Consider the following 22,572-nt stretch of genomic DNA (forward strand, 5'->3'; position numbering starts at 1 on the left):
ATTATTTATAGCCTTGGAGTTGAGGTAGAGTAATTGAGTAAAGAGACCAAAGAAGAGATGTGTAGAAAACTGCAAAATAGATTTATCTCGCCATATGAATTGCCTAGTTCAAACTCATAAACAGGTTCTCAGGGACAGAAATAAAATGAGGCTGTGAAAATCAGTCCCAAGTAATGCTCTTTCTTACATGGATAAACACTGTCATATTTTATAAATTAGTATAGTATACATGAAGCCAGACACTATGGCTTATGCAGTGAACTAATTTAAGCATATGATGACATAGTGTGATAGGTGAAACAGTATTATTGTTGTGATTATTTAGCATTTATGAATATTAAATTTAATTGAAAAAATTGTACGGCTTACAGGGTGAACCAACTTAAGCCAAGGAATATATTTTATGATATGTATTTTATGATACTAAATAATGTATCAAGGTTATTATTATTAACACTCCAAATGATATGTCCAGTTATTTCAGGTAGTTTTTCTATGTTAAGGCATAGGACTAGATCGTAGTTCTCAAAATTCTATAGAAAATATCATGATAGACATCCAATGATGATTATAACAGCAATAGATGTGTCTCCTTCCCTAGCCAGTGAAGGGTTGATTATGGGAGATAAGGCTCAGAGGAATCCGGATCTTTCTGAGGATGAGGAGGTTACGGTTCCTAACCTCCCTGCCTTTATGGGCTTGTTTCCTCCAAATCTATTCCGGTCTCTCCTGCGCAAGGTGTATTCTACTGCACAGCTGGGGGGGGGGGGCAGCCAAGGAAGGTGATCCAGCAAAGAAACCTCAAGGCCCATTTTTTTTCTGAACCTAAAACTGCTAAGGAGGAGATACTTGCTCTTCATTTATTCTTGGTGGTGTTAAAGAAGCAATGGGAGAATCCTGGGGCTTTCCCAAATCCTGGCAGTAATGGCAGAAGGTTCTATAATATTGAGCCAGATTTCTCCCAAGCATTGCAGATGCCACCATGGATCCACCCTGGTGGTCTTGGCCTCCCCCACCTCACTGGTACCCAAGGATGTGGCAGACAACCTGTAGGCCGATGATAGGAAGGCGGAGATGATCCTCAGGAGGACCTTCTAGTCAGTGTCTTGGGCCATCTCCACTGATGCATGGGTACTTAGTATGGTGAAATTCATCTGGAATTTCTCTCTCACCCTTCAAAATTTTTCCGCACATTCTTGCCTGCCAAGTGCATTGAGAAGCCCCGGCAGATGCGGCAGGCCATCCAACACCTGCCTGATATTGTGGCAATAGAGCAATCCCTGGGGACCAGGCGGGCCAGGGTATCTATTCAAACCTTTTCCTCGTGCCTAAGTCTTTGGGGGGATGGAGAGCCATTTTGGATTTAAAGCTTTTGAACCAATACTTGGTTTACAAGCGTTTCAAGATGGCCTCTCTCAAGTCCAGTTTGGCAGGGATTCGTGAGGGGGATTATGTGGTCTCCATTGACCTCATGAAGGCCTACCTGCGCATTTCCATTTTCCCTTAGAATAGGCATTTCTTTCGCTTCTCCTATCTGGGAGTACACTATCAATACAGGGCCCTGCCGTTTGGGTTAGCTTCGGCCCCCAGGTCTTCACCAAGGTGCTTGCAGTAGTTGCTGCCCATGTAAGGGAGGTTCCCATCAGACTGCATTGTTACCTAGATGACATTCTCGTCCAAGGGGCGTCGCCTTCCCAGATGAGGACGGACCTTCAGCGGGTCATTAACACGCTCCAGAGTTTGGGGTTCTCTGTTAACTTCGAAAAGAGAACCCTTACTCCAGCCACTAGGATTCTTCATCTAGGAACAGTTATAGATTCCCGTTTGGGTAGAGTTTTTCTTTCCCCTGATTGCAGATCCAGCTTGTTGAAGTTAGTTAAACAGATTTGGAGGGATCGTTGTGTTTCCATAGTCCTCCTCTTCAGCTTGCTGGGGAAGTTTATCTCCTGTATCGAGGTGGTGCCATGGGCGCAGCTACACACAAGGACACTTCAGTGGAGGCTGCTCCCGTACCAGAGGTCTGCGGATGGTCAGCAGGAAGCTTCTCACATGTAAGGTTGTGTTTCTGGTAGCGGTTACTTTGGCTAACTTGTTTTCAGGATCCCCGGAGCGCACGTTGCATTGAAACTGGAGTCTGAAAGGAGGAGCCCAGAGGCCTAGCTTCAGCTTCAATCCAGTCTCAAGGCATATTGGTCGTGATTATACCATCTCTGGACCAGTGGTGGGATTCAAATAATTTAACAACCGGTTCTCTGCCCTAATGACAAGCTGGGTAGGCGTGACTCGGTGGTCATGTGACTGGATAGGCATGGCCAACTTGACATCACTCACATCAATGGGAGTTTCGCCTTAGCTGTCACAATGTAATAAGGGTTAACCAGAGAGGCAGTTTCTGTAAGCAGGACAATAAAGATTAGACTAGAAACAACACCAGAATGTTTCCTTCCTGCCTTCCTTACAAGATTAGCCCTGTAAAATGGGGAAAAAACAAAATGAGATTTCTTCCAACAACCGATTCTCCCAACTGCTTAGAAAGTTACGAACCGGTTCTCCCGAATAGGTGCGAACTGGCTCTGGACCATCCTGCAAACAACTCTTAAAATTACAGTTCAAGTAAGACCAACTGTCATTTTAAAACAGTTGTTAAGTGAATCACTGCAGTTTTTAGTTAGTAACACTGTTGTTAAGTGAATCTGGCTTACCCATGGATTTTGCTTGTCAGAAATTCACAAAAGTAATCACATCTCCATAGGATGTGATTACTGCAACTGTCATAAATAGGAGCCAATTGCCAAGTGTCTGAATTTTGATCAATGGCCATGGAGACGTTGCAACGATTGTAAGTGTAAAAAATGGTTATCAGTCACTGTTTTCAGTGCCTTGTAACTTTGAATGGTCACTAAATGAACTGTTGTAAATCGAGGACTACCTGTTCAAGGAGGCCTCCATGTAAACTAGAATCCAGTAGTTGTGACTTCGAGGTTATGAAGACATCTCTGCAGAGACATCACCAGTATGCCAGGAGCAGGGGAAGTTGATATCCACATATAATAATACTGAGATTGCACACAGGTATTCTGTGAACAGCAAAGTTGTTGTGTTAGTGAGGTAGTTATAATATAATTGTAAGGAAGAATAATTTAGTGTTGCATTGAGTTTCTTGAAATAAACACAGATTTAATACATGCATTTAATTTTATTATTTCTAAAAATAGAGTAAGAAGAAAGAATTATTGCTTAAAACAAGAAAATACTTCTAAAGGATTTAAAATCTGAAGAAAGCAAGCATATTTGAATTTCAGGTGATATAAGCAGGGAGACAAAGCTTTAAAATAATAAAACAATGATCTTGGATTTGAATAGATTTGCACTTGGATTTGACAAGAAAGGTTTGTAAACCAATGAAATGAAAAGCATGTGTTTGAAAGGTATAGTTACAAGCAAGTCAGTGGTATGAAAACAAAAGGTTAAACATTCGTTTTTAAAGTCTGGCTTCTCAACAACAAAAATTCATTTTGTCATTTTGTTTGCAAAGATCGTAAATATTTAACTTACAGGCACCTTTCTTCCTCTCCACGCCGTTTGATTCATGATAAGGAAAGGCTGACCTCGGGAACATATTTTTGAAAAAAATAACTTAATGTATTGACAGAGCAAGCAACAATCTCTTAATTATAGCTAATGCCTCTCTGCTGGTAGCCTGAGGGAAATCTATGTTGTTTATGTGGTCTTCCCCAACCTGGTGCCCTCTAGAGACTGAGCTTAACCAATATTAACATGATGGATGCTGTACTTGATCATATTGGGAGGGTCCCAAATTTGTGCAGGTTGATTTAAATGGTTAGCATAGATTGGCGATGGCGAACCTTTTTTGGCTTGTGTGCCATAAGCAGGGGAAGCGCAGGGGGGTTGTGCATTTATCACGTTCTTCTTAGAACAACTAGCTGAACTTGTTTATCATTATTTTAGGTAGTAAAACCTCATTATTCATGTTAAATTGCCATGTTGGCACTTTGTGATAAATAAGTGGGTTTTGAGTTGCAGTTTGGGCACTTGGTCTCTAAAAGGTTCGCCATCACTGATATAGACTGTTTCAGTCAGAATCTAACTATAGTTAGATTCATATTCCACAAATTGAAGAGCTCTGACATCTGCTTTATGAATAAAAATGATTTGAATTAAAAGTGCAAATTTTGGTCAGCATTCAATATATTTGCAATAATTAAAGACACACAGCTAGATTCTTCGAATTCTTCATGCATCCAGGAAACAATTTCTGTGCTTGAAAAAGGAACTCAGTAGCACCCTCCTACAATAAAAATATATTCAATTATTTTCCATCTGTCATGTTCTTGTGTAAGGAATATGCAAGCTGGAAAGTTTAAAATGCCTAATTTCAAATAGCCTAATTACAAAATAGCTTAGACACAACAACAAATATTTTCCTTTGAACTATACTTTTCCATTAATTTAATACACTTTTTTCCAGTTTAGGATTAAGTGTATAGAGAATTTTTGGCTTCTGCAAAATGGTTGTAGAATTATATAATGTGCCCTATATCTTCACTAGAAATCTTTAACATGGTATAATGTAAACTTGAATATAAAAGTAATAAAGCATTGTTTTAAGATAACATCAAATGCATGTGTGGTGATTTATGCATTCCAGTTTCATTTGAATCTAGTGCTTAGACCTTTCCATTTTTCTTTTTTCCGCACTACTTTTTCAAAAAGGGGTTTGAGCTCTTCAGATAATTTACTGTAAACCTGTAACAATAGAGCAATGCAATACTTAAGCACTTTGAGAATATGAATAGTTTGTTATGCTGAATTTAATTCAGCTGAGTGAAGGAAGGCTTATTACGAAAAATTGTTGTTACATGCTGGGAAGAGGCTGTTTGGCAAGATGTCCAAAAATCGAATACACAAGGTTTTCTAGGCTGAATGTAGTCCATTACATTCAAAAGAAATGCTTGAACTACATACTGTAGTATGCAGAGCATATTAGTGTGAGTGAAGTACCTCCCAGCTTTAAGGCAACCATATCATTTGGAAGGCTCGTAAGGTTGCTTCAAATGTTTACATGATTCTCTATACATGTGCCACTGATCATAGTGAAAACGTTTTCTGTGCATACATATAGATACAATCAGAATAATATTCAAAGCATTACCACAAAGCTATCACAAGATTTGAGTGCTTCAACGCTTTGGAGTATGTTAGTTCATTTGCATTAATACAGTTTGTAAAAAAAGTCTTGGATTTAAAGATTTAACATTGTATTAAGCCCTACATTGTTTTAATCATGACTTAACTTTTTAAAAACAGCTGCGTTTATGCAACCTGCCAATAGAAAATGAATACAATATACAAACAAACCATTGTTTGTTGTATATTTTACAATAGCCATTGAATGTTGTGTATTTTACAGATGTGAACATGAGATTTCACCCTTTCTGTTTATATTAACTTAGAGATTTTTCTAACATGTTTTGTCACTTCAATTTTCTAGTTTAACTAAATCTGAGAACAAGCCAAACAAAATTGTGTGGAACTCCAAGTAGTTAAGTAATTATAAGAAGCTTTCTCTTTAAACTATCATTTCTAAATCACAATTAAGTTTATGAGTAAAAATACATGGTTATAAGAAAACAGGAACTATCAGTAAATTAATTTCTTTTCAGTAATAAAAAAAATTTGCAAGTAAATTTACATGTTAAAATTTTCCCATGCATGTTCTGAGTTCAACATAGTGAAACGTATCCTTTCTATATTATATGTAATGGCCCTGAGTTATGCTTGAAATATGCATCTTATTTGAACTTTGATTTCTCATGTCAGAATTGCTATACTTCAGCTTTCTATGCTAACACAGCTATGGTAGATTCAGTTAAGTATTCATGTGTCAAGAAAATAATATTTCGAAGGAGTAAAATAAGGATATTAATCATGAAAAACCTTTATTCTCATATGAGATGAATCAACATGTAGTATAATGATGTGAATGGAAGATCAAGTTTCATAGTCAGCTATGGCACTGCATGGATTACAGAGATAAAATTATAAGGATGTACTATAGACATCTTAACTTCCTGAAGAATATGTGATGCATAAATAAACAAAAAAGATATACATATGGAGAAACAATATTGAACTCAATGTCCTTTTACAATACAATACAATAGCAGAGTTGGAAGGGACCTTGGGGGTCTTCTAGTCCAACCCCCTGCCTAGGCAGGAAACCCTATACTATTTCAGACAAATGGCTATCCAACATCTTCTTAAAGACTTCCAGTGTTGGAGCATTCACAACTTCTGGAGGCAAGCTGTTCCACTGATTAATTGTTCTAACTGTCAGGAAATTTCTCCCCAGTCTCTCCTTGATTAGTTTCCACCCATTGCTTCTTGTTCTACCCTCAGGTGCCTTGGAAAATAGTTTGAGTCCCTCTTCTTTGTGGCAACCCCTGAGATATTGGAACACTGCTTTCATGTCTCCCCTAGTCCTTTTTTCTATTAAACTAGACATACCCAGTTCCTGCAACCGTTCTTCATATGTTTTAGTCTCCAGTCCCCTAATCATCTTTGTTGCTCTTCTCTGCACTCTTTCTAGAGTCTCCTCATCTTTTCTACATCGTGGTGACCAAAACTGAATGCAGTATTCCAAGTGTGACCTTACCAAGGCATTATAAAGTGGTATTAACACTTCACGTGATTTTGATTCTACCCCTCTGTTTAAGCAGCCTAGAACTGTGTTGGCTTTTTTGACAGCTGCTGCACACTGCTGGCTCATATTTAAATGGTTGTCCACTAGGACTCCAAGATCCCTTTCACAGTTACTACTGTTGAGCAAGGTATCACCTATACTGTACCTGCATTTCGTTTTTCTTGCCTAAATGTAGAACCTTAGTCTTTTCACCACTGAATTTCATTTTATTAGATAGTGCCCAATGTTCAAGTTTGTCAAGATCCTTCTGTATCTCTAGCCTATCTTCTGGAGTGTTGGCTATTCCTGCCAGCTTGGTGTCATCTGCAAATTTGATGAGTTCCCCATTTCATCCAAATCATTGATGAAGATGTTGAAGAATACTGGGCCCAAAACAGAGCCTTGGGGTACTCCACTGCATACTTCCCTCCATGAAGATGCAGTTCCATTGAGGACTACATGTTGAGTGCGGTTGGTCAGCCAGATACAAATCCATCTGGTGTTGATGCTGTCTAACCCACATTCTTCTACTTTATCTAGTAGTAGGTTATGGTCTGCCTTATCAAATGCCTTACTGAAGTCCAAGTAAACTATATTGACAGCATTCCTCTGGTCCATTAATTTTGTCACATTATCAAAGAATGCAATAAGATTAGTCTGGCATGATCTGTTTTTGACAAACCCATGTTGGCTTTTGGCTATTACTTTGTTTGTTTGTTTGCTTCTAGGTGTTCACTAATTCATTGCTTGATTATCGATCAAGCAACAAATTAGTTAAATATTATGAATATTTTAATTAAACATGAATATTTTAATTAAACACAGCACAGGATTACCTTATCAGAAAAAGTGGACTATCTATCTATCTATCTATCTATCTATCTATCTATCTATCTATCTATCTATCTATTATATTTTTATCCCACTTTTATTTTTATAAACAATTCTAGTGAACATGTAACATTCCTCTTATTCAACAAGAGAATAAATATCTTGTTGATTTATACAAAGATGGATGGGATGTTTTTCTTGTTACCTTTTGAAAGAGCATGTGTTGTGAAATTCAGAAAGGTTAATTGAGATATAACTATTTTTAAGTTAATTTGAGATGGGCAATATATGGTATACTTCACATCACAATTAGGTAAGAGATTAAGTTGAGATCTTTTGATCAAGAACATGAGATTTTTGTTCATTTCAAATTTTGCATTTCATGCAAAACCAGTTTTTAAGAAAATTTGAGTTGGTATTTATCTTATCTATCTATCTCTGTCTATCTATTTATCTATCTATCCATCCATCCATTCCAACTTCATCCTTATATTTTATAAATAAGGCAAAGAACATTATCCTAATAGTGTATTAGGATAGTCATAAAGTGTAATAAGACGTTTGTGTACATCGGTGATGGTGAACCTTTTGGACTCAGTGTGTCAAAAATTCAGAAAATGCCTGATTTTGTTCACATCTCTCTCTCTCACACACACACAAAGGGGGGAGAAGTGTTTGACTGCCTATGGGGCACTTGGGAACAGAGCGTTTTGCCAGGCTGTGTTACTCTGCCTCCTGCGCGGGTCCCAGAAGAAGTAAGCAGGAAGTCACCTGGGCTTCTGCTGCACATGGTTGCTGATGCCTCTGTGAGGTAGTTATTGGGGTGTGGAGCCATGGGGCCCTGAGGTAAGCCTAGTGCTTATTTTGGGCCCCAAAAGAAAATAAGACCAGGTCTTATTTTCAGGGAAACACAGTATATAAACTATATTTGTCAATGTTGTATAATTATTTTATTGAAGGTCTGTCATGATTATTTTATTGAAGGTCTGTAGCAGAAAATTATGTGAAATAAAGAGCAGCTTTATCCAGCTTATATGGGCTGGGTATGCTTTCATTTTTAGCAGTCTTATCATCTCCAAGAGCCAAGGTGGCACAGTGGTTAAATGCAGCACTGCAGGCTACTGCTAGATCAGCAGGTCAGCGGTTCAAATCTCACCGGCTCAGGGTTGACTCAGCCTTCCATCCTTCCGAGGTGGGTAAAATGAGGACCCAGATTGTTGGGGGCAATATGCTGACTCTCTGTAAACCGCTTAGAGAGGCCTGAAAGGCCTATGAAGCGGTATATAAGTCTACTGCTATTGCTATTGCTATCTCATAATCTTGAAGATGAAAATCCTAATATTCTCTATTGAATAATAAAATCAGTACAATGAATAAGTGGTGGCCATCCTGTGGACTGCATAAGTTTCCAAGGGTGTCTCCTGCTCAGGAAGTTTGACGGAGTTGGGTTTTTTGGTTTGTTTTGCAGGCCCCCAGTTTCCTGTTTTGAAATCTGGCAGAAAGATATCAGAATGTAGTGGCATAATTTTAATAACAGTAATAATGTATGATAAGCACATTAAAATTCAGTAGGCTTAACACACTATTTTGTTTTTCAAGAAAAAAATATTTAAAAAGCAAAATAAATAATAAATAGCCCAAAGTTTTCAAACTCATTCTATTGGGTGACATCACCATTATGCCTCTTTTAGCTCTCATTGTAAGGGGGGGAAATGCCACTTCTCATGTTAGTAAACAAAGGCTATACAAGATTTAAAGCATTACAGCTTTAGGGGTCACCAAAGTATGTATAAGGAGTTTCCCTTGATGTTTTTAGGTAAAATCACAAATCTGCTTCCAGAATTAGTTTAATTCTGTTGCAAGTACAACTCCATCTATATTAAGGTGACCAGATTTTCAGATTGGAAAAGAGGGACACCCTTGACCGGGGGGGGGGGGGGGTTGATTAAAAAAATTTTTTTTTGTCAAAAGGTCACCCCAGGACACTGAAACCAGCATAAATACGAATCTGTTGCCAAACAAAATTTTGATCACGTGACCATGAGGATGCTGCAACGGTCGCTAAGTGTGAAAAATGGTCGCAACGGTCGCTAAGTGTGAAAAATGGTCATCAGTCACTTTTTTCAATGCCATTGTAACTTTGGTCACTAAATGTTTTCCCCCTCCTCGAGACTCCTCACTTAGCGACCATCAGAAATACGAATCTGTTGCCAAACATCAACATTTTGATCGCGTAACCATGAGGATGCCACAACGGTCGCTAAGTGTGAAAATGGTCGCTAAGTGTGAAAAATGGTCATCAGTCACTTTTTTCAATGCCATTGTATCTTCCTGATTATTAAAAGTGCAAATTCACTCAGTGTCAATCATGACTCCTGAGTCCATTTCAAAGTATTGTGCATAGAAATTTTTAAAATGGCTTGTTTCAATTTATTTTGGATAGAATCTTTTTTAAATAGTCTAAGACAATTTAAAAAAAGAATCAACACAGAATACCACTATTTTAAAAAATCATATGCACAATAAATAAAATATTATTTTAAAATACATTGAGCCTATACTCCTTACAGTAAATGACTCATCTGGAAACAAGCCAATAGCAGTTTTGTGCTTTAAAATTTACAGATTTTCCAAAATCAGCTTAAAGTCCAAATATTTAAAGACCACCCCCCTCAAAGCTATCTTACCAGAGCTTTAAATATCTTCTGGGGAGGCCCTGCTAGTAATCCCATTCATGACAAAGGTAGGGCTTTCTCAGGAGGAAGGTCTCAGCTGGTGCCCATCCTTTGGAAACCTCCTCCAGAGCAGGGAGCCCTAACCTGCTGTCCATTCAGGAAGGCTGTACAAATTATTCTGTCTTCTAGAATCTAGAGCCATTGGGATTTAATATGGTTTTATCACTGGATTTTCTTTTTATTGTTTTTGTGGAATTGTTACAATGATTTTATAATAATATAATTTTATTTGGCATTTTTGTTGCTGTAAACTGCTGAAAGCCCCTGATAGAATACAAATTATTTAATAATAAATTAGGAAATGTGTAGCTGTTTTCTACACATTGGTTTGTTTGAACAGCTGAAATCAAGCCTGTTCACCCAAGGCAATTCTAGAGTAACATGTGCTTCAGGACAACCTCCCTCTTAGACTGCTTTTTAAAAATGAATTATGCCTTGCTTTTCTATATTATCTTCACTGACACTGTTAGTTTTATTGTTTTCTTGAAGAGATATTTTATTATTCTTTTGTAAATCCTTTTGGATTTTTTCATGAAGAATTCCAGTATAAAAATAAAAAAACAACACCATAGAGTAAGCTATCTTTTTCAAATACACTTGCAGTGGCAACCTATTACATATTACCTGGCAAAAGAAATCAGTGTTTCTTAAAATCTCTCCTTGGAGTCCAGAGGGTCAGACCCAATCAAGGGTACTCAAAATTCAAATTTGCCAGCCTATGTTGAAATCCCATCAAACAATTGTGAGAATCCACAGTAGCAGTGAATACTTGGATTTCAATATTTAATGCAATACATATTGATAAATATAACCCATACAAACAAATACCATTTTGGGATCCTGAGAGAAATTTTTTAAAACAAAGACAGTAATATAGATTCAGGCGGCTAACACATACAACTGTAATGTTTTGAACATATTTTTCTCTCTACACTATACAGCCTTCTGATGCATGAAATGAAACTCTATAGGCACACAATCTTTCCAGTAGTTCACATACTAGTTGGTAACATCTTAATTTGAGGCTTGATTGGAACATTATACAGTTATTGAAAGACAGTAAAATGGACATCAACAATCTCACACCCTGCTCAAAGTTGTGACAGCAAGTTTAAATTTTTGACCTTAACTATCAAGAAAAAAAACAATTTTAAAACTGGCATGTCAGTGACTTCTTAAAAGTCAGGATGCCTGGTCAAGATTAAATTGCAGGTAGATTTCTTATCACTTTCTAAAAAGAGAAAAATTCAGAACATAACAAATAAAAGGTTGTGAATTTCACAGATGAGACAGAAAACCACAAATGGGCAAATATGACCTACAAAGGCATGAATCTCCCATATTATGGGAATCCCATAAACCCTGCAGATGTTCATAATGAAATTATATTTAACTATTTGGGACAGAAAGACAACACAGACTATTTTTTTAAAAAATTCACCAATATCACACCACAAGATTCTTTATCTTTTCTTTGCAACAATTCCTAATGGCACAAGAAATCTCCATCAATATCTATCCCCAAGAAGAAAACTCTTCTTTCACAGCAAAATAATGTAGAAAAATTACAAACAATAACTCTTTTCAGCTTTATGCACCACCCCAGTAAACACAAATGTTTGATCAGAAAAAATATGTCCAAGATAGGCGCAATAAGCTATACACCATGATTTAGGAGTTTGATTTTTTTTCAAAAATAAATGCTAAAATACTAAACTGTATATATGCACATTTAGGTAAATAGTGTTCTGTATACCCTCTCGGAGGCGGCGATGGATCCCAATCACGAATGGACGCCGCCAGCAGATAACTTCCACGCGATTCAGGGGCTTTTGCCAGGCGGCGGGACCCCCCGAAAGCGAGAGGAAATTGTCTGCGGGCGGCTGGCAGCGCCCCAACCTCTCCTCCTGCCGCGCGGATCCATTTTGATTCACGAACGGATTCCGCGGCGGTTCAGGGGCTTATGCCGGGCGGCGGGACCCCCGGAAGTGAGAGAGGAAGTTCCGGAAGCGAGAGGCTGCCCCGGCGATCGATCCCAATCACGAACGGACGCCGCCCGCAGATAACTTTCCATAACTTTCTGGGCGGCGGGACCCCCGGAAGCGAGAGGATGTTCTGTGCGGGCGGCAGCCGCTGCGCCCATGCTCTCGGAGGCGGCGATCCCATTCACGAAGAGGCAGCTCCTCGTGGGCGCAGCGGCTGCCGCCCGCACAGAGTGAATTCAATTGGGATCGCCTGCGGCCGCGAGGACCCCTGCACAAATGGACTCCTCGCGGCCGCAGGCGATCCCAATTCACTCAGCCGGGGCGGGCAATTTCTGCACGAACGGATTACTCCTCGCGGCCGCAGGAGAGGGAGGAGGAGGGGGCAGCCGAGCCGCCCGCACAGAGTGAATTCAATTGGGATCGCCTGCGGCCGCGAGGACCCCTGCACAAATGGACTCCTCGCGGCCGCAGGCGATCCCAATTCACTCAGCCGGGGCGGGCAATTTCTGCACGAACGGATTACTCCTCGCGGCCGCAGGAGAGGGAGGAGGAGGGGGCAGCCGAGCCGCCCGCACAGAGTGAATTCAATTGGGATCGCCTGCGGCCGCGAGGACTCCTGCACGAACGGATTAGTCCTCGCGGCCGCAGGCGATCCCAATTCACTCAGCCAGGGCGGGCAATTTCTGCACGAACGGATTACTCCTCGCGGCCGCAGGAGAGGGAGGAGGAGGGGGCAGCCGAGCCGCCCGCACAGAGTGAATTCAATTGGGATCGCCTGCGGCCGCGAGGACCCCTGCACAAATGGACTCCTCGCGGCCGCAGGCGATCCCAATTCACTCAGCCGGGGCGGGCAATTTCTGCACGAACGGATTACTCCTCGCGGCCGCAGGAGAGGGAGGAGGAGGGGGCAGCCGAGCCGCCCGCACAGAGTGAATTCAATTGGGATCGCCTGCGGCCGCGAGGACTCCTGCACAAATGGACTCCTCGCGGCCGCAGGCGATCCCAATTCACTCAGCCGGGGCGGGCAATTTCTGCACGAACGGATTACTCCTCGCGGCCGCAGGAGAGGGAGGAGGAGGGGGCAGCCGAGCCGCCCGCACAGAGTGAATTCAATTGGGATCGCCTGCGGCCGCGAGGACTCCTGCACGAACGGATTAGTCCTCGCGGCCGCAGGCGATCCCAATTCACTCAGCCAGGGCGGGCAATTTCTGCACGAACGGATTACTCCTCGCGGCCGCAGGAGAGGGAGGAGGAGGGGGCAGCCGAGCCGCCCGCACAGAGTGAATTCAATTGGGATCGCCTGCGGCCGCGAGGACTCCTACACAAACGGATTATTCCTCGCGGCCGCAGGCGATCCCAATTCACTCAGCCAGGGCGGGCAATTTCTGCTCGAACGGATTACTCCTCGCGGCCGCAGGAGAGGGAGGAGGAGGGGGCAGCCGAGCCGCCCGCACAGAGTGAATTCAATTGGGATCGCCTGCGGCCGCGAGGACTCCTGCACAAACAGATTACTCCTCGCGGCCGCAGGAGAGGGAGGAGGAGGGGGCAGCCGAGCCACCCGCACAGAGTGAATTCAATTGGGATCGCCTGCGGCTGCGAGGAAAACTCCATTCGTGCAGAAATTGCCCGCCCTGGCTGAGTGAATTCAATTGGGATCGCCTGCGGCCGCGAGGACTCCTCACGGCCGCAGGCGATCCCAATTCACTCAGCCGGGGCGGGCAATTTCTACACGAACGGACTACTCGCGGCCGCAGGAGGACAGGGAGGAGGAGGGGGCAGCCGCCCGCAGACAACTTCCACGCGGCCGGGCGGTGGGAGCCCCTGAACCGCGTGGAACTTCTCTGCTGCGGGCGGCTGCAGCTGCCCCCACCCTCTCCTCCTGCCGCGGTGAGCGGAAAATTCGATTAGAATTAGATTACTCACCAGTCAGCGCAGCTGCAACCTCTTTCGTCTTTTGTCGAAAGGAAATGGAGACTCGCGCAAGCGTGCTGAAAATTTCCCATCCCAGCCAGCTCACTGATTGGCTGGAGTCCAGGCCAATCCAATCAGTGAGCGGCAGGCTGGGCTGGCTTAAATTTGTAGGTAGTAGGTAAAAGGCTAAAAGCACGCTTTTTTTGGCGCTCGCAGCTCCCGCCCATCAGCTGCTAGCTTGCTGGGCTGGCTCATCTGGTAGGATAGAGAACAGAACGATGAGCCAGCCCAGCAAGCTAGCAGCTGATGGGCGGGAGCTGCGAGCGCCAAAAAAAGCTGCCTTTTAAAAAGGCGGGCGGGATGCGGGAAAATGCATTGGAAAGCGGGTGTGTCCCGCCAAAAGCGGGACGTCTGGTCACCTTAATCTATATGAATTTAAGCCTTTTCTCCCCCTGTGATTGATCTTGATATCCAGAAGTTTAAAATACATATACAGTCAGTTGATAAATAATCTGTGTATGAATCTAAAAACTCAGAAAAATTAATTTTACCTGTGGGCAGTAATCAAAAATTCATGAGCCTCTGCTTTCAAAATAAGCATCAATGAAAATGTCACTCCCAATGAAAATGTATGAATAGGTTTCATTGAAAAATATATGCGAGCAGATAAGAAACGTTTAACTATGTTGTTATACTTTATAATTATATTTCATGCAGGAATTCAGTTATGAAGTAATAAATGTGCCTAGATAAATTCATATGTTAGAACTGGGGATAAGCATATGGCAGTTCTTGTCTAAATGGGTTTCACTTCTGACCTTCAGTGCATTGAGATATACAAACATGGACCATTTCTGAAATTGATTTGCTCTCCTATTTCCAAAATATGTATGTGTTAAATTTCCAGAATAAGAATGTAAGAGCTTGGCTGGATCAGGGTCCATTTAGTCCAGCACCATGTTTTCAACAGTGGCCAGACAGATGCTTCCTGGAAATCCATGAGCAAGACATGAAGGTAAAAGTCTTACCTTTGGTGCTTGTTCTGGAGCTCTAGGTGTCAGTTCTTAATGCAGATTTTATACCAGCCAAGAACTAGTAAAGTCAGATGCTTGTACTAGTGGAATTTCCACTCTCTCTGAATATAATTTACTGTTAGTTCTTGAAATAGCTTGCATTGCCATGAAATAAATCCTGACTTCAAGCCCATCATGTTGGAAGTATGAAATTGTACATTTTAAGAAGGTACTGCAGCCACTTAACTCATTCCATCTATTCTTCTAGCATTGTTTTTTATTGTCTTGTTAAAAATATCCTTGCTAACTCTAGCACTTTCTTGCTAAAATTGCCCCCTTTCCCCAAATCATGTTTCTTAGTTTTCTTTGTTATATTTGAATCCAGGTTAAGATTACTGTGACTGAGCTTTATAGGTTAAAGTTGTGTTTTGGTTTAATTACTGAAATTGATTTTTTTATGAAATATTAATGTTGTTGGAACACTTATTGGGATTGTGAGATATTATTAATAGTATAAAAAAGTAGTAATATTTTTTATCGTTACAGTTAGAGAATATAATATAGCACAGTTTTGTTCAGGAACAGTCACATTAAATGATCAGAGTTTGAGTCTATTCGTCAATTATAATGTTTAATGAACAAATACATAAAATTAAATATATTCCCCAAGTCCAGAACTATTTATACATTTGAACAATCAAGAATCTATTGTATATATGCAATAAATGTTTTTTAAAAATCTTATAATATTGCACATATATTTTAAAACCTAAGTAATATTCCAGAAAAAAATTCTGGATTTAAGTATTAACTGGTCAGCCTTTCCTTACACTTAAAGAAAATATATTTGAGAAAACTCATAAGTGCTTGGAGAGTAAAAAGCTTAAGCAGCATAATACTATTGAAGAGTACAGAGTTGTCTCAGAAATTACGGTACTGCTTTCAAGTCCAGCTTTCTACAAAATTTTGTTTTAGAAAATGTGAAATCTGTTTGTTGTTTGTCATATCTTTGAGGCCAAATCAATAATTTATTCTACAAAAACTAAAGAGGCATGCTTATTTTAATGCTGTACAAATATCTAACAGACCAAAAATAATGAAAGCAAATTATTATTGTTTTAAAAAGTCAATGAAGTTTGCATAATCAAGTAAATTCAGAGGCTTCCTTGGATATTTTTATTGGACTTCTTGGGTATATTGTCAGATGTCAAACAGTATATACATTTCTTTATTGAACTTATACAGGGATTGAAAAAAGAAGGAACAAACATTAGAAACTTTAATACTCTAATTGTGGCATGCTTCAAGTGCTATGGCGAGCTATATGTGCTTTTAAGAAGCACTTGAAACTATTAACGTGTATTGTTGTAATTCTAATAGAATTCCTAGTATTTTTGTATTAACAATGATGTGAATTAATTTCATAAAATTAGACATTTCCAAAAAATGGAAATTTCTGAAAACAAAATACCATGCCGTGTTTTTGATCATCCTCCAACAAATCCATTCTTTAGTTTTGTCTTGTTCCTGGATCAGAAGAGGTAAGAAATATTAGAATTATGCTGTGAATAGCTAACTAGTAAAAAAAAAAATTGAAGCCATTTTTGTCAAGTTGAATTTATTTAGCCATAAAATTATTGTTCAAAGTATAAGCTCAAACTTTTTTCTTTTCCCTCCTCAGTATGCAAAGATCCACCATACAAAGTTGAAGAATCTGGGTATGCTGGGTTTATTTTGCCAATAGAGGTTTACTTCAAGAACAAGGTACGTAATGTTGTTCTTTCAATTTCTCTACACATACCTATTAAGTTCTTTAGATGACTTAATAAATGTCAATGTAAAATCTGGTGATAAAATTTCATTTGTCATAGATTTCATAAACCCTTTTCAGTCCTTGAAATATGCCTGGAAAATCCAAATGAAGTGTCTGTCAATGGGATGGCATAAATCCAAGAAGCAGATTTTCTATCTCCCTTGTAGCCCGTTACTATTCTTCCAAAATATATAGTGTGTTGTGAGATGCTGCCTAGCAGATATTCAAGAACAGATGGAGAAGTTTTGTTGTTTAAAAAACCACTAATGCAGCATTAGATGCTATCCAATAAATAAGGAAATTGAATTCATTATAGATACTGTTTTGGACTTAATGGAAGTGATTAACTTTCATCATTTATTTTAAATATTGATAGAGATTTATAATTGAATAAAATTATATAGATGAGTTCAAATCTTTAACACACTGCTTTTTAAGAGATGATAATTTATTTTTTATAGTTGTGTTAAAGTTGCTCTGAATAAATACTTTTAAGTTCTTAACTGTTATTTCAGAAGAAAAAAATTACCTGCTTATATTGTCAATAAACCCAGAGTTACACAGAAACATATATACCTAAGACAGCTAATACAGCTAGTTAGGATATTTTAATTAGCTTCATTAATCTCATTTTTATACAGGATATTTAAATTTATTTAAGATACAGTGTAAAAGCTGGTTTTGGTTATTTTCAATAGTGCATTGAATATTTACCCTTTATATTTAATGAAATCATTTATTATAGGAGTTTACCTAATTTTTCCCTTCTTTTGAAAGGAGAGTTGCTGACTTCTATAAGTTCCCATAAAAAAATATTTATAGGAAGTAAAAGTTTAGAGCAGTCGGTATGGTCTGGGGATCCGCTTGCAGGCCCCAAGACTCTTCAAAGGGTTCTATGAAATCAATAAATATTTTTTAAATTCTCAGATTTAATTTCTATTACAGTAAATAGTGATAAATATAATCCATATAAACCAAAGAGTTATGGATCAGTCATTTTTTAAGAATGTAAAGGAGTCCTGAGACCAATAGATTTGAGAACATTGTGAAATGTTTCTGACTGATCTGCAGTGAGAAGCATAAATAGTTTTCCAATTTTAATTGATTCATACTTGTCCACTTCAGAACTGTTAAAAACATATCACATTTTTTTTAAATTATTTTGATTTTAGGAAGGGTTATTTAAGAATGTGTATAGGACTATAATGGAAAAGAGGGAAAAGGAAAGTCTTTTGGTCAAATTGCCTTCTGCTCATGTGATGTTGGGTTTCTTCTGAAATGGAAAATGATTTTGTAAGATGAGAGACCGGTATATTTTGGAAGAATAAGACAGTTAATGCTTTGTTAAGGAAGGACTTTGTGGTATTTAAAATGTAAAATATAAAAATTGTACAGTTTAGTATAGTTTAGAGGAAATTAAGGATTTGAAGTTATATCTACCATCTGTTGTTTTGGCCAAGCTCCTACATTTTACCTTAAATAAATTTCACTCACTGGAAAATAATGAATGTCACTGGGAATAAAAGTGAGTTTATTCTTTTAATTCAATTCTACTGTTTTGAAAATAAGCTTTTTAATGTAGTGTATTTCATTAGATTATGTAGCCATCCTTAAAATATTTGGTTTTGGTCAATGTATATTCTCTGAAAAATCCAAATATTTTGAGTATCTATAAATTTCTTAAAACACCAAACTTCTGACTTTCAGGATAGGAATATTATCTTTTTCCAAGAGACTGGAATATATTTGTTACTTTTATAAATAGAATGGAAAGAATTACTTTTGACACACACACTATCTAAATTCCCACTATATATAAACATTAAATGGCAATATATTACTCTTATAAATCTTTCAGTGCCATTTACTGGAAAATGAGAGTGGGAAACTGAGCTGTTACAACATAGTTATGCTTCCTATGAAGCTTTTGGCTGACCAAAAGAAATAAGAAAATACTAGACTACATGAATCCTAGTTCTGATTCATTATGTAATCCTGGTCCACACATTATTATTTTACCCTTTAACAAAGCTGTTGGCCATTCTGAACTGTAAAAAGAACTGATGGTTAGCTGTTATTTATGCCATGTACATAGAAGTTCAGAACAGAGTAGTGTTGTGGAGTTTGCTCAATTGATTTCAAATATATTTTGTTCATGTTAAGTCCTATTCATGTTGATTTTTATGTAGAAAAGATGAGTCCTTTTGGTTGTAACAGTGAACTTAAAATATTGTATTATATTAAATTATATGTTACTCATACTTTAGATTTTGCTTGGAAAATAAGGGTTCTTTTATGACTGTTACTTTCAACTTAAGTTTCTTGGCAGTCTGAATTTACCCAGCCTCAGGTGTAAAAACTCCAAAATCCTGCTGATTATGGATTTGCTTTAGGATGAAGTCTTTTTTGTACAGCAGTTGTCCTCTTCTGGCTTTCTAGCAATTACTACGCTATATATATACAGCACAATAGTAATTTAATTCTTTTTCTTATTATATAAACTGTATTACGGTTGTCCAATACACAGAGGTGGTCCTTTCTTAGAGAACTTGCTAAACAAATAGACTTTTTGTCAAGCAATAATAGTATAGCTCCTATAACAGTTCATTTCCTTCCTGAAATAGCTGAGGTATAATTAAACTTTTTACAATATATGTAATAAAAATTTTCACAGACACATAGGAAGAATTTTCACTGAGATGCACGGGTGGACATCAGTTTAAAGTCATTTAGGCACACAGAGTTTTGTACACATTTCTTCTGACTTTAACATTAGGGAATTAAACACAGTTTGATTAAAGGCTGCTATTTTGTGCACATTTCGGCTTAATCTAGTGGAAATTACTTCTGAGCAAGTACGTTTAAGTTTATGATGCAAACCAGTGTTAAATATTTGGCCTCTAGTCAGTATTGCTGACTAAAATTCTATTATTGCAATTGACTACCAGATAATTTTTGGCTAATTTAAATTTATTTTTAATTTTGTCTAATTTAGTTTAGGCACTGACTACTAGATAATTCTGGCAAATCACTATCTTTTATCTTTGATTCTTTGTTTTTAAAATGGAGGAAATTGATTTTTACACTATTACTTTAAATTTATGTGTTGTCATAAATACTTCTGTTTCACTATTTAATTTACCTATTTCCAACCAACCCAAGACTCAGGTAATATCATCAAGCAGTAGTTGAAAGTATTTGTGTTGCTAGTAATAAAGAAAAAAAGCATTTGACCTGTTACATGGTTGTCATTATTAATTAGGAATTGTTGGTTGATCTTAATAGCTGCAATAAGCTAATAAGGGGGAAAAAAGAACCAAAACAGGGCCTTATATATTTTAAGGCCAGATACTAATAATTAGCACCTTGATTTTTTTTATGGATAATTGATGCCAACTTGGCAATACAAGGATATAAATTCCATAAATAAATAAATAAAATAATTAATATGCTTATGGTAGGTGTGTGTACAATATCTATCAAAGTTTAATGCAATACTTCTACAGTGTAAAAGATTGTTGAAGAAATGCTATATGAATGACTGACACAAAATGAATTGTAAATAAACTGTAAATGTAAATGAAGTTCAATTTGATCAGAATCAAAATAGCCTTTTCTTTATCAATAATTTAAAAAGCCCAGAGTCCCACATCAGAATCCCAGATCACTTAATGTGGGAAGTCCCAAGCCCAAATGTCTATTCACTTTTTAAAAACCAATTACCACAATGTTTTATGAGGAAATGAATGCAATCTATAGTATTGGGATAAAAAGCCAGCATGTCATACAGTGTCAGGTTTCCCCCTCCAGTTTTGTCTGACTGTGTTCTAACCTGTAGGAAGAACCGAAGAAAGTCCGCTTTGACTATGATCTGTTCCTGCATCTGGAAGGACACCCACCTGTAAACCATCTTCGCTGTGAAAAGCTTACTTTCAACAACCCAACAGAGGAGTTCAGAAGAAAGCTGCTTAAAGCTGGCGGGGTGAGTTTATATAAAAACAAACAGTAAATTATGAAATAGATTCTAAGCACAGTGAAAGTTGTTTCCCTCCCTCCATAGCAAAATCTCTTTGAGTTGAAAAGCAGCTTTTTTTTTTTGCACAGATGAGCTTGATCACATAATATAGGTACCTCAGGTATAACATTAAGCCAATAACACCAAATAAAAGTGAAATAGTAGAACAGATGCAGATATTACATACCAGGATAAAACCACTGCAAAAAAGACTTAGGTCTCTGCTTCCTAAAGGAGCTCGGAGACCTAATTTTCAATGCTCATGTGATTGAATACACATGTGAAAGAAAAAGTAGTAGTTTACCACTTTATTAAGAACCTTTACAGGGAATCAAGTTGAGAGTTAAATATGGGGTGCTTTAAAAGCAACTTCAAATTAATATTGCTTCCATTTTTCTTGTGTTTCACCTATGCAGTAATTGAAACAGTGAGGTTGGGTTTATAAAAACAGATTTGCTTCTTTGAGAGAAAAAAAAGGATTTTGTTTTGTTAAGAAATTCAAAGCTCATTCACTTCAGAATACAAGATTTAGTGTTAATAATTGATAGGCTTCCCTCACTCCCAAAAATCCTTTGAAAGATTACTTTATATTTTTACTGTTTGCTGTGCTTAACAATATATTAGAGAATTTCCTCCAGCAGAGTAATTTTGGGGTGCGGTTAGCATATTTTATTGAAAATTTCTGCAAAATCTGAAATGAAACTTACATTCTGCCTTTTAAATATTTGTGTAAAAACTTAGTAAAGCCCAGTTTCTTCCTGCTAACCTTGCAGACATAGCTACATTTGTTTAAAGTGTAATTTCATTTGAATTCATAGTTCTTAGCTTAATTTTTGAATGTATTTAGTTTAATGAAGCATATAGGATATTTCATTCATATAAAATACTTGGCATATTATATACAATGTACACATGTACACCAAAAAATTCATACTTTACTGCAGAATAATCTGCAATTAGGTCTACTTTCATCATGGTGTCTACATAATTTTAGGGGGGAAAAGAATGATAAGCACTGGCTGGCGAAGGCTAAATATGTCTCATTTAAATGGGGTGAAGGCTAAATATGTCTCATTTAAATTCATAAATGTATACAATTGTTTCAACCATATTTTAATATGCAAGTCAAAATCAGATTTATAAATAAAAATTTACATGATATGTGTTCTAAATTGGCTTTTTGTTTTACAAGCCAAAAAGAGCAACAGTATCTGGATTGCCAAAAAATGATTATAAATCTTGTTGTCTGCTTACCTCACATGACCATTGTTTTCCTGGTTATAATCTTGTTATTTATACATGTCTGTGAATCACATTGATCAGAGTAAGGATAAGGCCATGATATCTGCCATCATTGATTGCCAGGATTGATGTAGCTTATCTGGCTGCTTGGGTGGGTATCTCTTTCTTCCATTGTTGCTCCATTTACATCCTTCCCAAAGCTGTGGGCTCTGTAGAAGACAGTGATTATGTCAAGATCATGATGAACAGACTCCTTGTTATTACTCTTAATCTATAAAGATTCAGAAAAAAAGACCAAATATAAAACTGAGAAGAAAACAAACA

The 22,572-nt window shown here is 38.0% G+C and overlaps 1 protein-coding gene across 2 annotated transcripts in view; it reads left to right on the forward strand.

The window, feature by feature from the left end:
- Positions 1-22,572, forward strand: part of MLLT3 (MLLT3 super elongation complex subunit) — a 133,148-nt gene that overhangs the window by 62,360 nt on the left and 48,216 nt on the right. For both annotated transcript variants that reach the window (XM_032214170.1, XM_032214171.1), the window contains exons 3-4: positions 16,860-16,942; positions 20,830-20,973. In XM_032214170.1, coding sequence (XP_032070061.1) covers positions 16,860-16,942; positions 20,830-20,973 — 227 coding nt within the window. The remainder of the gene's footprint in view (positions 1-16,859; positions 16,943-20,829; positions 20,974-22,572) is intronic.

Source organism: Thamnophis elegans, chromosome 3 (genome assembly GCF_009769535.1).
Source record: "Thamnophis elegans isolate rThaEle1 chromosome 3, rThaEle1.pri, whole genome shotgun sequence".
NCBI classification, from domain to species: Eukaryota; Metazoa; Chordata; class Lepidosauria; order Squamata; family Colubridae; genus Thamnophis; species Thamnophis elegans.